This window comes from Melopsittacus undulatus, chromosome 5, assembly GCF_012275295.1.
Source record: "Melopsittacus undulatus isolate bMelUnd1 chromosome 5, bMelUnd1.mat.Z, whole genome shotgun sequence".
NCBI lineage: Eukaryota > Metazoa > Chordata > Aves > Psittaciformes > Psittaculidae > Melopsittacus > Melopsittacus undulatus.
The window spans coordinates 10,511,183-10,526,413 of NC_047531.1; the positions used below are offsets into that span (position 1 = coordinate 10,511,183).

At 39.8% G+C, this 15,231-nt stretch overlaps 1 protein-coding gene across 1 annotated transcript in view; it reads right to left on the reverse strand.

Moving 5' to 3' along the window:
• ANO6 (anoctamin 6) overlaps nt 1–9,060 on the reverse strand; it is a 72,008-nt gene extending 62,948 nt beyond the window's left edge. The window contains exon 1 of the mRNA XM_034062905.1: nt 9,015–9,060. Within this exon, the coding sequence (XP_033918796.1) occupies nt 9,015–9,060 (46 nt within the window). The remainder of the gene's footprint in view (nt 1–9,014) is intronic.
• Nucleotides 9,061–15,231: the final 6,171 nt, after the last annotated feature.

Below are 15,231 nucleotides of genomic sequence, written 5' to 3' on the forward strand. Positions count from 1 at the left end.
CAAACACTGGGCTAATGACATTTTAGTTACAATTCTGTGAATTCAGAGTAATCTGCTGAAATGTAAATGCTGGCTCCTGTTTTCCACTGCTGCAATGCACGCCAGAACCAACCTGTCTGCATCCAGTCTGCACATCAGACACTAGCTGACTGTAAATCACTGCAGAAGCTCAGCTGCTAATTAGACTATTCTAAATGCTTTTTCTGAAGCTAAACAATTTACCCACCTTCAGCTGAAACGGCTGTCAGAAAGAATTATTTTGGCTCTCATCTGTCAATAGGCAATATATATAAATATAGAAGCAATTTTTGAGTTTAGAATGTAATAACACACCTACCTGCTATAATTTTAAACAATATTTGATATGCTTTTTGGTTTTACCATGAATGCATACATGTCAAATAGCTAGCCAGCTTTGTCAGACTATGAAATAATGGAAAAAACTGATTAAGTCAAAAGGCTTCAGACAGATAATCTTGTCAGGCATTAATCTCAGGCTGGAATATGGTCGACTCATACTCTCTTCTCCACATACATTTTATAATCTATTAAGTAATTTACATATGTTAAAAGGATGCAACAAATGGGTCTTTAATTTTTCACTTAAGGGCTGCTTTGTTTTAGCCATATATGGCATCCGGTAGGAAACTGCTGTAATACTGGCTGCCAAATGGGCCTGTTTCATGATTGATTCAACCTATGCCACATCATTACAAACTGAAGCCCTCATACATATAAACTTTATTTCTTTCCTTTTTAACAATAGTGTAAACACTGTCCTTCCTGCTGTCAAAAATGCAAAGTCTTAGTTTCTAGGATTAAGAAAAATAACTACCTCGGTCACATTAATGTGGACATAAGACATACAGGATCTGCTGGGTCACTGAATCCAGCACCAGCTTTCTGACAACTTTGCCTTTTAGTTTTGCTACTAGGTTCTGAAACGAAATTATCTTTACCTACAATGATCTGTTTAAGTGTGAAAAAGGGATCAGGTGAAGAGGCAGCTGTTATGTGCTAGCAGTAAATAAATATCCAGGTGTCAGAGGATGAGAGCCACTAATTCTGAAAACCCAAAGGGCATTAGGGCAGATTTACAGAAGGGGTTAGGTATATAAAGTTACAGATAAATTCCTGCTGAGGTATACAAATGTGTCCGAGCAGATTGACAGTTTTAATGCCAAATTATATCAAACACAGTGTATGGCCCTTAGTGACCAGGACAAATCCATCAATTAATTAATTGATCTATCAATTTAATGAATTACTGTTAATGTTTCCCTTGCTTAATAAAATATTTTAAATGAATAATGGTTTATAAAAACATTTTCTGCTTAAGTAGACAGGGTATTTAAGGCAACTAATAAACATGTTTGCACATTGCTTTTCTCTATGGTTAATTAACTTCATATACATGTATCTAAATACAAGTTCAGAGTAAACAGTTATTTTCTAGTAGACAAGAAAGTTCAACAACAAATTAGAAATCAGAGTAAGCATGCACTGAGCTAAGTAATTGCTGAAATGAATATCTGTCTGTGGAATTAAAGAAGGGATATAGGCACCTAAAACAGGATTTGGGAGTAACCAAAACACTCAGGTCCATAAGTACATACCAAAACCACAGCTGCTGGTTAACAGGAGCTTCACTGCCACGCACTGCAGGCATTTCCCTTGGGGGTCACAAAGGACTGGGCTGAGTGTAGCCCCTCTGATGTCCTCAGCAATGTCATTATTCAGCAACACAAGGGTTTTTACTATCTCAACTGGCAAGTGATCAGACCAGTAAGACTCCAAACTCAAACTCACAAACACTGGGATAGTCCTGGTTTAAGACTGACTATCATCACTGATGCTTATTTTAAAGAAGACAAAGGAAGGGATTAGATCCTGGTCTTCCCATTCAGAAGTGATTCCCACTACATAAAAGGTGAAAGGTACACAGTGATACCACTTGATCTAGCATCAAGGGGTGGTGGATGCTGGTGGATTTTAACAAAGGAAATAATTTTTCATTCTAAAGCCCAAACTGTTATTCTTTTTTTGTCAGGACCTGTCTCCTTTTGTATACAAGAGAGGGCTGTGATGAGGATGACTCCAGGTCTGGCCAGGGGAGAGAACTTGTCTGTCTAGAACTTTATCTTGTGTTTGCAAAAGTTGAATAAGATATAGAAACTGTAGGAAGATTGAAATGAAGAAAAATTATCTGATTGTCAAAGAATTTGTGTGTGGCCTTGGAGAAGTGGCCTATGCCCCAGCTTGGGATCCAATACACATGATGCTGGGCAAGCTGCTTGAGCGATGTTTTGGCCAGCTTTCCATGGCTATGTTTTCAAGCTAACTGCACAGGGTGTTTGTTACAGCTGGGAAGCTTAGCACTTTTATAGCAGAACTGGGCATCTGTCTCTAAGTCAGCTGGAGAAGTATTGTGTGATACTTGGAACAGCCAGATTGGGAAACACTCTTATATTGGAAAAATCAGTCCCAAAGATTTTGTAATTGGTGAGCATTTTTTTGACAACTTTATATGAAACACAGCGAGTTCATCAACCAGAAACCCAGAATGGTGTTAAGAGCTGATTTTACAAAAGTGATTGAAAATAAATTATTTTCTAGAGGCTCTGCGGTAGGTGTGTTCTAGGGAGGCCTGCTGTGGGATAGGAGTCTGTTCAACATCTTATCTTTGCATAGCCCGTTCAGAAGTGTTTTACATTCTCCACATCTTATCACTTCAGCAGCCTGCATTCCTATCAGTGGGGTCTGGATTCCTGAAACTCCAGCTCTCCCTAAAGGGGGAGTTAGGCAACCGGACACTCTCCTTCCTGGTGGATATAGTGCTCAGTAGTAAAAGCACCATAGAAACACAGAAGAGGAAAGTAATAAACGTATATGCTGTGCAAGGCTTGCATAATTTGAGTTAAACAAGGCTTGGAGCCATGGTCTTAATGAGGAAGATAGATAAAAAGAAATATGCAATTACTACCAGTTTACTGAATAAGGCAATGGACTTAAGAGGGAAAAAAGACCAGTGATTGTGCAGTTAGAAACCTTAACATGCACGCAGACAAATGGCAGGAAAATTGAAGTTGCCTGGGCAACGTTAATGCTGACATTGCCCAACTTCTAAGTGCTTGACTTTCTAACCTTAATGTTAACATTTTCGAGACATAATATATAATTAGCCACAGCCAATTAGGGATGCTATGGCTCCTGTTTGCTGGTAATATTTACATATAAATATAGAGAAAGATTACCTCTGGCTATATGGTATTATTTAATTATACAGTCAGTTCAGAAATTAAATTACATCTGAAGCATTTGAGAGATTCCCTTGAGGAGAAGTGATGGAACAATTATTACTGCAATTTGGCATGAGGAAACTTTGCTGAAAGTCTCGAATTTCACCTAATCAGACAATTTGATTAGTGGTCCATGTGTAGGAGCGCTCTGCTCTGCTGCTGGGTAATTTCAAAATGCACTGTAAGAAAAGTAATCTTAATAACTGTGGACACTTTTCCTTAGCAACTCGCATATCAAATTTATTAAGTTTAAAAAGTCAGTTCAGAATAATGTAATTAGTGCAAATGCAGTACTGTGATGGAAAAAAACTCCAGTGTGTTTCAGCTTATTACATTCGCTATGAGTAAAAAGCCCTGGTTTCTGCTGACAATTCAATTCACAAGGTCCAGCAACTACAGCTGGGCAACGTCTGACAGCTTCATGGCAAACAGCTGTGGTTTTGAAGACATAGAGGTTTCTAAATTACTTTCTGGGAAAAGAGGCATTAACAAGAAGGCTGCATGTGTGCACGCAGCTTTCTAGCAACAGTAATGTGGGCAGCCTAGTGGGAAATAAGAATATGCTCTCTGCCTGGCATTGAAAAGTCCACTATACAAATAATGGCACAAAATAGATGCATGTGAAAATTCCAACTCAAGACATTTATGCCAAAACACATTTGGAAAATGTGAAGGCAATAAAAACAAACCCCAGAGTGAATACACACATTTTTCCACGGACTTTGAGAACCTGGAAGTAGAAGGAGGTAAGATTGCAACAGCCATTACAGTCCTCTTGCAGGAGAAGGATGGAAAAATGTAGTGGATTCCCTTGGAAAGAGGAAGCTGTGCTGAAGGTTCTAGTAGTTTCAGTTACTGGTAAAGAGCCCCCAGCTTTAGGTGACACGAATGCATAGATCAGGCCTGGCACATTTACCCAGAGTAAGCCTAGAGTTTAGGCAAGGTTGGTAATGCTATTAACTTTTCAAGGTAATGCCACCATCAGACTGCACCTTTTACTGCAATCAGCCTCTTGCTGGAATGGATGATCTGTCTCTGGCTTGTGAGCTGGACTGATGGCTTGTCCTTTCTATCAGATATAAGAAAGAAACACACCACTTGCCTATAGTCATTCAGCTGCAGTGCTTAGCGCTAACTCCTGGGTTTGGTCCTTGGATACACTGCCTGCTCCTAGCCTTCTAATTTATGTTATAATGGAGCTTTTGGCCTGTAGCTTGCCTCTGTCCGTGCCTGCTTGTTCTTGACCATAAAGCTGTTCACCAGTTTTTCACAAGGCTAGTGATTTTTAAGAAACAGCATATTTGTGCAGCCAAAGAAAAACAATGGCACACAAGTGCATAAGAATGTGCTTATGGATCCTCTCCTGTCCCCAAAGGAGAAAAATGATGCTCTGGGCCTAAACCACCATTCAGTGTCCTGAAGTGTAAGATAAAGGCACAGAGACAGTGAAGCTCCCATTGCATACAATCAGACAGAGGCAGGATATTTTTGGTTTAGGTATCTTCTGGCTTTTAATGAATAAATTTCTCTTTACAGCTTTTGAACCTTTAACTGCTTCTTACGCTTCTTAGCACTGGGAAGGGTGAGGAGCAGTAAGATGTCATTCACCTCCACTCCATGAGGTGGCACATTAGAAAACTTCTTGGATACATTACACATTACTACACACTCCGAGTCAGACACCACAGATACCTGAGAAGTATAAGCAGTGCTGCCAATGGGATAGTGTGAGCCTTGTGAGCACGTGATGCGCAATGATGTTAATAATGTATTGGGTATATAGATATTATGTCACCTTAAGGTTTGTGTTTATAAGCAACACATAAAGAGGATCATTCCCTTGGTAATGTCATACTTCAGTTTTCAGGGTGGTCACGCAGCATCCTTGTGCTTTCAGAATAGAAATAGTGGGGACAGCTTTAGACCACCATTTAAGCACAAGATAGTGCGGTGTAAAGTGCCATTTCTAGATTTCTCTAACAGTTGTTCCTAGAACCTTAGCCATCCCAGGGTGACTACATTCAGTCTAAGAACTTGTCAGGAAAGAATGCAGGTGAATTTTAAATTACGAGTCAGGACTAAACATTAACGACTCTAATGAAAAATGACTGTCTTGAATCCTAAATACAATTCAGCTGTAACAAAACCAAGCAGCAAGATAATAAGGAGGAAAAAGACAGACAGAAATTCTCTTGTTTTCCTCCTGTCTCACCTATTCTATAGTGTAATTCCATGGAATCTTAGTGAAGCCCTTGAAGGAGGAGATGCAAGCATTGCTTAGGAAAGCATGGAAAAACCTTTTACTTTGGTGTCTACAGTCCTGCTAAACTGTTTTATGACATGATGAACATACCAGGTGGCAGTAACACAGGAACAAACATAGGGGTTGCTCAGTTTTTACATTATAGATCTTCATGAGTGTACAACCAGTGTTGAGAGACCTACCCCTCATCATAAACTCATTTCCACTGAGATTCTAATCCATTTCTTCAGAACTGTGAGGATGTAAAACATCAGTTTTCAGATGAAAAAAACCAAGCAGCCTCTACAGAGTTATTTTTCATTTCATCTTAGGTAAGATTACTTACATATCTCATTAAAACAGTAGGGAAAAGGCAAGTGTAATGGGCTGGGGTTTTGTGCTGAGAGGAGCAGAAATGATCTTTTCAAATGTGCGAATCCTGCTCACAGACTGCAAGGCAAGAAAGTACCAACAAGGTCATCCAGTTTGATCACCGAAACACAAGCCAGAGGATTCTGCCTACTATCTATTGTTTCAGCTCCAAATTCTGGTTGAAACCGAATAATCTCCTCAATTCCAAAGATTTTACTGGATTACAGACCAATAGAATAATATCAAGGAGACTTCTTCAAACAGACAACAAATTAAGATCCAGTAAATCCATCAAGACAATTTTCTCTTTGTCCAAAGTACGGACTTCACAAATCAATAACGTGACATATAGACCATGCTCATTTATAACTTAGTGAAAAACTACACAAGCTGTAAAACAAATGCTGCAAGCAAACATACAGAAACAGAAGAATCCAAGGGCAAACCAATATCCACTTCCTCTATACAGGGTTGTGGGTTTTTTAGGCCTAACTGTATTTATAAACCAAAACTCACAGTGACATTATATTTAGAGCTCTAAGTTTAAATGCAAGCTCCACTTTGGAAAGATTCGGCACTCAGCCCCTCTGACAGGTTATTAGTTTTCTTGAAAGTCTTTAGAGTAACAGGGTGATGGAGATGTTGCAGCACAGGAATCATTCCTGGTTTCTGCTGGAGCAGTGAAAACATTACATGCTGCTCTCCCTTCACATGGAGGAGGTGGGACAGAGAAGGAGGAGGAGAAGGAGAGGGCTTCAGGAGTAGCAAACTTCAAATGTGACAGCAAGGAGGTGACAGTATTAGCTGTGTCAGCCACTCTGCAGTACACACTGAAGGGACTGAGAAGGGCAGTCCCAGGGAGGGTATCTCTGGTGACTCTGGAAAAACACCTCTGAGCTCTCTGCAAGAGGCATGGCCTAGTCTTTAATGAAAAACAAACTATCACGTGCTTGAGGAATATCTGAGGTGGGACAGCTAAATTCCAAGCCATATTTTTGTGCCTAGAATGAATAATGCAAAACATCTTCACTGATTTCAACAGCAATGTACATTCTAAAAAGCAGGGATACACAGTTGAGACTGAAACCTTTAGCTGAGGTTTGCCTTGCTGGACTTCTTATTGTCCCGTATCAAGGGGGACATATTGACAAGGATCCACAGATATGGAAAACCCCACATTTAGAAGAGCATTGGCACTTTCATTTCCCTTGTATCATGCAATGAAGCAAAAATGTTCAGTTAAAGAAAAGGGGTAAATTCTGGTCATAGACTTTCAGAGACAAAAAGGGCAGTGCTGATCCCAAGGAACAAGTATGATTCAATATTTTGACCTCTTTGAAAGTGTACACATTTTCTCACATCTGTAGACATCAGCTCCCTACATTAGCACAGTCAGAAAGCTGCCTGATCATGTAGAAGAAAAGCTTTTTGATCTTACTTTTTGTCGTATTTTTACCTGCATTCTACATAGACAGAAACCTCAAAGGCTGTAAGTACTTGCTGTATGAGTCCCCTCTGCACACAGGGATATATGTTCATGCTGAACTTGCACAGATAGGATTCCAGTGGTCACCTTTCCTGCAGCCACAGACTTTGATTTAGTTTAATATATGCAAAGTGGAGCAATACAGAAAAGTTAAATCACCAAATGATTCCTCTGTCCCTGTTTCCTGCTGGCTGGCACTTTGGCAGTGCAGTCTGGACTCTCAGAGTACCTTATGTCACTTCTGAGTGACAGTTCTCTTCTGCATGAGGCAGATTGCTCATATAGAGTCAAACTACAAACCCCAAAGGCTGAGAGAATCACTGACCCTAAAGATGATACAATAAAACCATGAAGAAAATAGTGAAGGACACAAAAAATAATGGAAAGTCTCATACTGAAAGCAAACAGGAATCTCTGGAGTTTATTTTTGAGTGCAAAGTGCTCCTTAGGAGCATCCTATTGAGATGAATGGTCAGTGGGTTGGTTCAGTGAACTGTATGCTGTGAGAGATGCAGAAACTCCTCTGATGGCTAATCATCTATCCCCCAAACATTTAATTAAACTCTTCTCCATTCAGAGGGAACAAGCAAAACAAAAGGCAAGAATACAGTGACCACAGCTGATAAATAGAGTACTGTTGTTCAGACAAGGTATTTTTGCTTCCAGTACGAATAGCTTTGGAAAATACACCACTGGGAAAAAAACAACACTGAACCCCCCCTCCTTTGAACAGGAATACACAGTCCCTGAGGGCTGAGACTGCAACATTTACACACTTAAATAACTTCATGGATGCTGATGGTTCTGCTCAACTCAAAAGGATTGTTCTCATGTTTGTGTCATGTTTGGCTTGTAATATGTCCCTACACAGACTGATGCACAGAGGTGAGCAGCAGCCTGCTGCCTCAGAGGTTTATGCTGTTCTGTGAGAACTACAGGAGCCAGATGCAGATAACCCTGTAAAAACCAGGATCCTACTGTAAGCTGAGAGAAGAATGTGAAATTGTGGCAATGTAACAGCTATCAGCAGCACTATACTACTTGGGTCCAAACAGCATAAACATCAGTGGTTTTATGTGTTTTCTTTCCCTGAGAAATTTTAGATGAGCTGTGGGATCTGACTCAAATCAGCTCCATTAAAACACAGTATTGCTGGTATTTGAAGAAGTACAAATGCTAAAACCAGGAAGCACCTCAAGTTCTTTAGCATTTTTGTGTGAGTGCTCTACCTTCTTAGATCACATGCATGCCCAGAACCTGGCCAAGTAAACATGTATATCTCTGAAAGCTGATTTTCTGCAGGAATGTGACCTAATGCTTTAGTGGGGACTGCAGAATCAACCTTCTGGTCAAGAGTGAAGTGTTTTTATAAGCTGTTTTTATACCCTCCAGTGCTGAAGCACATCATTGCCCATTCAATGTGAGCCAGTCTCCTGGCAGTCTGTGAGTACCTTCTTGAACCTGAAAGGGTTTTCTTCATTGCTTAAAATAATGTGAGGGTTTTGTTGTTGTTGTTTGTTTCTTTTCAATCCCAGAGCAACTAACCCAAATCAGCTGCTCTCAGGCAGGAAACACAAAGAAAACAAGCCACTTCTGCTTTTGCTATGAGACTTACCGAGATCAACCCCAAGCATACTGTCAGAATCACTGCCCAGTTCCATGGCAGGGAGCATACCGTGCCTTAACTGTGATTTACAGGAGGTCAGCCCATGCAAAGCAGTGGTCCCAAGCTACAAACACAGCTTTTTTTAGCAGCTAAGCTGATCCCATGGTTTTCCTCACCTATGCCAAGCCTCCAGGCAACTGTGGAGCCTTTTTATTGGGAACTGAAATGATTAACCAAATTGTAATTGCAGATCACTGTTTGGTTAGACTTCAGCGCCTATGGATCAATGAGCTATCTCATTAGAAATCTTAAGTTTGAAATATGTTTATAAAATTATACCCATTGCTATTAAATTTACATGTCTCAAAGGAGTTTTATTTGATTTTCTGTAATGAGTTTCTCAGCACGTTTGCTTTAAAGTATTTCCTACACTCAGCTGTTGTACACTGTGTTTACAAGAGGGTCCCAAAAAGATACTTTTAATTACTTTGACTGTGAAAATACTGAGTTTAAAGTCAAAACCTACAGGCATTTTTGAGCTCCTTCGTGTGTGTGGGTGCAAAGACTCGTGTCTTTAAATGTTCCCAGTGCTGGACCCAGAGTTTAGGAATAAACTGTACGTTTGTTTCCTAATCAGGAAATACTTTGTAGTTTTAGCAACTGAAGGACACTTCAGATTTTCTTCTCACAGCTGCAGCTTAATAACCAAATTTTAACTAAAACCACCTCCTCCTGTGCATAAGAGGTCTAAAAGAGAGCTTTGCTGTTCTTGCAAATGCCAATAAACTAACACAAACATCTGGAGCTCTACTGTGTGGGACTGCATTGCCCTTGAAGCTTCTGCTCTCCTCACTTTACCATCAGCAAGAAACAAGTTAAAAAAAGAGAGAACTTTAAATCCAGCATTGACTTATTTATTCTTCAGGTCATATTGAGTTCTTCTTTTTTTAATAAATAATATACTATATTTTTAGGTTTTTGCTGGGCTGTTTGTCTTAAGCACTGCCATAAGGTTGTAGATTAAACTGTGCTTTTGTGCAAATTCCTTCTTGTCTTTTATAGACAGCTGAATAATTAAATGAATTTAATTATTTTTCCTAGAATAAATCAGTCTATACAGAGATGATGGAAGATTTAATAGAGACATTTCCTCCATTAGGGACTAGTTCTGCATTCTCTACTATGAATAGCATTTACAAAAAAACAACACGATTCCCACTGTAGTCAATAGGACTGCTCACAAGGGTAAAGTGTGCATTGTTTGATCTCATCCTTGTTCATTAATGCCTATAAAAACTCCATTAGAGTACTTAAGGAAAAAAAAACACATAGAAAGAGGACACTAATAATTTTACTAACATTGCACAAAACCCAATAAAACTCTCCTGCAATGCCAGAGCCCTCTGGATCATCATCTCAGCCTTGTTTCCTTAAATGTTATTATCTCTAAAGGCAGTGCCGAAGCTAGAGCAGTGGAAATGTTTTGCAAATAATTAATGATATAAATATAGTACTTTATTTCCTGCTGGATAAATCACCTATGAACACATTGTGATTTCTACTACATATTAAAAACATGCATAAAAATGCCACAGGTGAATTATTTCAATTCACTGCACCCACAGTCATATTACCTTGCTCCCTTGCTGCAGCTCATTTACCTGCTGAACTGACTTGGAAGAATCTTTATGCCACTGCTTATGAATTCTGACCAGACAAATAGGTGAACAGCTGCACTGGTCTGCTTTACCAGAATGAATACCTTCAAGAGCTCTTCCTCTTTCCTTTAACTTACTTCCTTTCTTAGGCTGTACACCAATCTCAATGGATGTTTTGCCTTTACTTCCATGTTCTCATTCTTTCCATTTCTTTAACGCTTCCTATGTTACCAGACCCTTCAGTCAAGTCCCTAATCTGTGCAACACAAGTCTTCCATTAATCTGAGTTCTAGTCTTTGGTGCTTATCTCAAGTTCCCTCCACTGACAGCAATAGACCCCAGCTTTTCCACAGGCAGGACATGGCTCTTAAGCTTCTTCACTGTGCCTGATCACAGCAGCACGTGCTTGGATTACTAATATCAGTTCCCAGTATTTCTTAGCAGGATTGCTACACTGACAACGTTTTATAATTTTAAATTTCAAATTCATAGAATCACAGAATAGTTAGGGTTGGAAATGACCTCATGATCATCTAGTTCCAACCCCCCTGTCACAAACAGGGACACCTCACACTAAACCATATCACCCAAGGCTTCATCCAACCTGGCCTTGAACACTGCCAGGGATGGAGCATTCACAACCTCCCTGGGCAACCCATTCCAGTGCCTCACCACCCTAACAGTAAAGAATTTCTTCCTTATATCCAATCTAAACCTCTGCTGTTTAAGTTTTAGCCCGTTACCCCTTGTCCTATCACTACAGTCCCTAATGAATAGTCCCTCCCCAGCATTCCTGTAGGCCCCCTTCAGACACTGGAAGGCTGCTATGAGGTCTCCATGCAGCCTTCTCTTCTCCAGCCTGAACAACCCCAACTTTCTCAGCCTCTCTTCATACGGAAGGTGCTCCAGTCCCCTGATCATCCTTGTGGCCTCCTCTGGACTTGTTCCAACAGTTCAATGTCCTTTTTATGTTGAGGACACCAGAACTGCACACAATACTCCAGGTGAGGTCTCACAATACTCCAAGTGAGGTCAATTGTGCCTCATATTTTCCACCTTGATCTGCAATGCAAATGGTATTTTCTGGTGAAATACGTTTCCCACAAAGAAAGGAAAGAACCTACAATCTCACCTGCTGAAAAGTCTCTAATCTTCTTCTCCTGATCAGAAGACATTAGCACTGCCACAGCACAGGAGACTCAGTGCTTGTCAACACAGGTGCTTCTTGCTCCCACTCTTGATTCCAGGTTCTCTTCCCTACCCAATGAGAATTCCTCATCTGACTGTACTTTCCCAAAGTAGCAATGGTAGAGGCTCAAGTTCCACTCTCTGCTGCAGCAGTGGAGCAAGAACCAAGATCTCACTGTGGACAGTGTGGAAAGCAGATACCTTAGCAAAACATCAACCCAAGCTAGAAGCCCACAGAACAGAAACACACCGTGAACACTCAAGTTACCAGACATGTAGCCTACTGCAGCAACTGCTCTCAAACAGCACATGAACGGAAGAGAGGTGGTGGCTGTTTCCTACCCAACACTGGTGCAGCAGCTCATTCTGATGACTGCACTGTAAGCCCTTTCCTATGCAAATATTTAATGTCCCATGATAAACCTCATCTAAAAAAATGCTGGAGAACCTGACTAACCAGATTAATGGGGTCAGGGGAAATCCATCAGCAGAAAACTGAAAGGAAGGGAAACTAAAAAGCAAAGCAAAGCAAAATCTGCTGTGAGTGGCTGTTCCTACAAAACTTTGATTTTCAGTTATGTCTGAAGAATACTGATGAATAGTGGCTTAGTTGGAAACTATTTAATGTAAACACCACATTGAAGGGTTCAGTCTTATGCAGCATTCATACAATATTTTGAAACTAAAATACACCTTCTACCACATGAAGCATATGATCAATTAAAGGATGTTTATGCTCCAGCAGACTTGTAACTGCACCGCTTAAAGTTCGGTCAGTTTGTGTTTTAATACATTTTTGTTAATTTCCCAATCAGAATCTGTAATCATTAAAAACGTTTAAATGTGGTCTCTTCCCAAAATCCTTTGGTCTTCATAGCTCTTCCTACTAAGGGGGTCTCTGCTGGTCTGAATCTTATCCTTTTACAAACAGAACACACACATTCTTATGGCTCTTTCCATTAGAAAAAACAATCTAGACTGCCTATTTTGCATTCAGTAATATCATGCCTTTCAACAGGTCAATTGATCCATAGAAGATGGACCATCTGTATTGATAAGGTTTGGAACTGAAAGGCTTGTGAAGAGAAAGCTGCTCTGATATGTATGCAGGATAGGAATGGGAAAAAGGAATTATAGTTGCATTTGATGGTATCACGCAATGGAAGAACATGTGCTGGGCTGCCTGATGTTAAGGAATGAGTGAGTCTCCTCCTTTCCCTACCCTTCACCAGAGAGATCTGGGATGCCTGACTAAAGTGTGAGGGGTGGAGAAGACATAGGATTCTGTGCTCAGATGTTTGTATCCTTAGGCTGACTATCACACAAAATCTATTGTTTGCCGACAATTTGCCTGACTGCTACTTTTCATTTCCCACCATCACTGGCAATAAGATAAAGGATACAGTGTTCTTCTTTACAGCTTCGCATTCCTACCATGCTGCCACTGGCATAACCCAATGAAAAAAAAGGCCAAAATGTCATGAAGACTTGAGCTGGTGGTTGTAGGGGGAATACTTCTTTTGGTAGCCAAGCCAATTTGTGATGACTTGACATGTTTGTGACATTATTGCCTATACCTTTCAACTTCCGGGTTCATCAGACCTGGACCCTAACACAAAATCCTAGCAAGCCCTCATTGAGGCTAGGGCAGCAGGTGAACATACTCACTCTTCAGTGGGTAAAGTGTTCCACCTGCATTCACAGTGAGCCTGGATATGAATTAAACACCCTAAAAAGTGTTATTAGGCCATGCCTTGGTGAATATTTTTTAATTTTTATGTTAAAAATATCAGTCAAATATCAGTTTAATAACATATGTATTCTGCAGAGCAATACTGCACACTATTAGAAAGGACCATGCCAGTAGCAATAGTGACAATCCAGCAAAAGCAAGCTGATTTTTTTCTATTCATTAGCATACAGAGCTCAGAACCTACATAATATCTCAGTCCCCAAGTTTGTTCCTGAATGTTAGAACAATACATAATCCAACCCTTGGCACCCTTCTTCAGCACGTCCTCCTTGACATTCACACCCTGTTAAATACATTACCTTGTTAAACATACAACTGCAGCAGCTGTATATACTTAAGGCCTGCAACACGGTTTTTAAAGACCTCATGCTAAGCACAGGATATTTAGCTGTCTTATTTTGTGCTCTAAAATGAGCAACTTTTTACCTGACCTAGCCCAGTTAATCCCAAACTTTGGCTAATGCTTCTTTATTTGACTTTTTAGGGTGGTACAAGAATGTATTATCTCAAACAAAAACCAAACACCAACCAACCACAATAAAAGACAAAATCCATTGTACTTTATAAGGGTTAAGCCAGAAGGCATTATAAAGACTATTTAATTTATGACAAGTAATTGCTCTCATACAAAAGCACCCTTGAGTTTGTTTCTTCTTTTTCTTGCTACTAAAAAGTCTGTTTATTACCAGTTCCCCCCTGGGGTTTGCCACATATCTAATGGCAAACTAGACCTTAATTCCACAGCATGCAGCCCATTGCCTCCTAGAAAATGGCAGGTATGAAAAAACACTAAGATGAGGTGGTTTAAATGATCACAACTTCAGTGAATTTTCCATGCATGTAGAAACAGATCTTATTCATTATCCTTCCGTAATTACTTTTGAAAGGTCCATTCGAGTGGAAATACAGTGTCTGTTATGGCATGTGTACATCCCCCCTTCCATGTCTCTGGTCTCCTGTAATTCAAACCCTCTGTCTGCAATTTGATCTACTGCATTAATTGCAAACCAGCTGATACACCATTTTTGTGTGTTTTTATTGCATTACTTTCAATAACTGTAGCATTACAGAACTGCTGCACGGTGCTCTGGACCATGTAACAAAAGCTTGGCTCTATCCTACATAACAATTTTAATAACATTCCTTTTCACAAATGATAAATGCTTGGAAAGTAATTTAGAAAATCTAAGATGTTGAGATAAACGTGTGTATGTTGTTTTTCCTTTTAAAAGAACTTGTGGGATTGTATAAATGGAGGAAAAAACTTTAAGGAATGACCTGTGATAAGTATCTAGCATCAAATTAATGACTCGATAACCAGGAAAAAAGCCAGAACTAATATTATTAAAGTTGTGCAAGTTGATATAATGGCAGACAACAAGTCCTCCTACAGATTGCAGACTTATCTGTAAACTGCACTCATGTTCAGGATAACTAAATCCAAAATAGAAGAACAAAGAGTACTTTCAAAGTACAGGAAGTTTTTAGTGGAGAGCTGGGAATTCTGTTATGGTAGAAAAACTTCAAAAAAAAAGGAAAATTGGGTAAAATTGTGAAGTTTATTGGTTTCATAAATTCCTGAGTCATGAAATACTCTGATCTCCTCCAGAGTTTATGATTATAAATC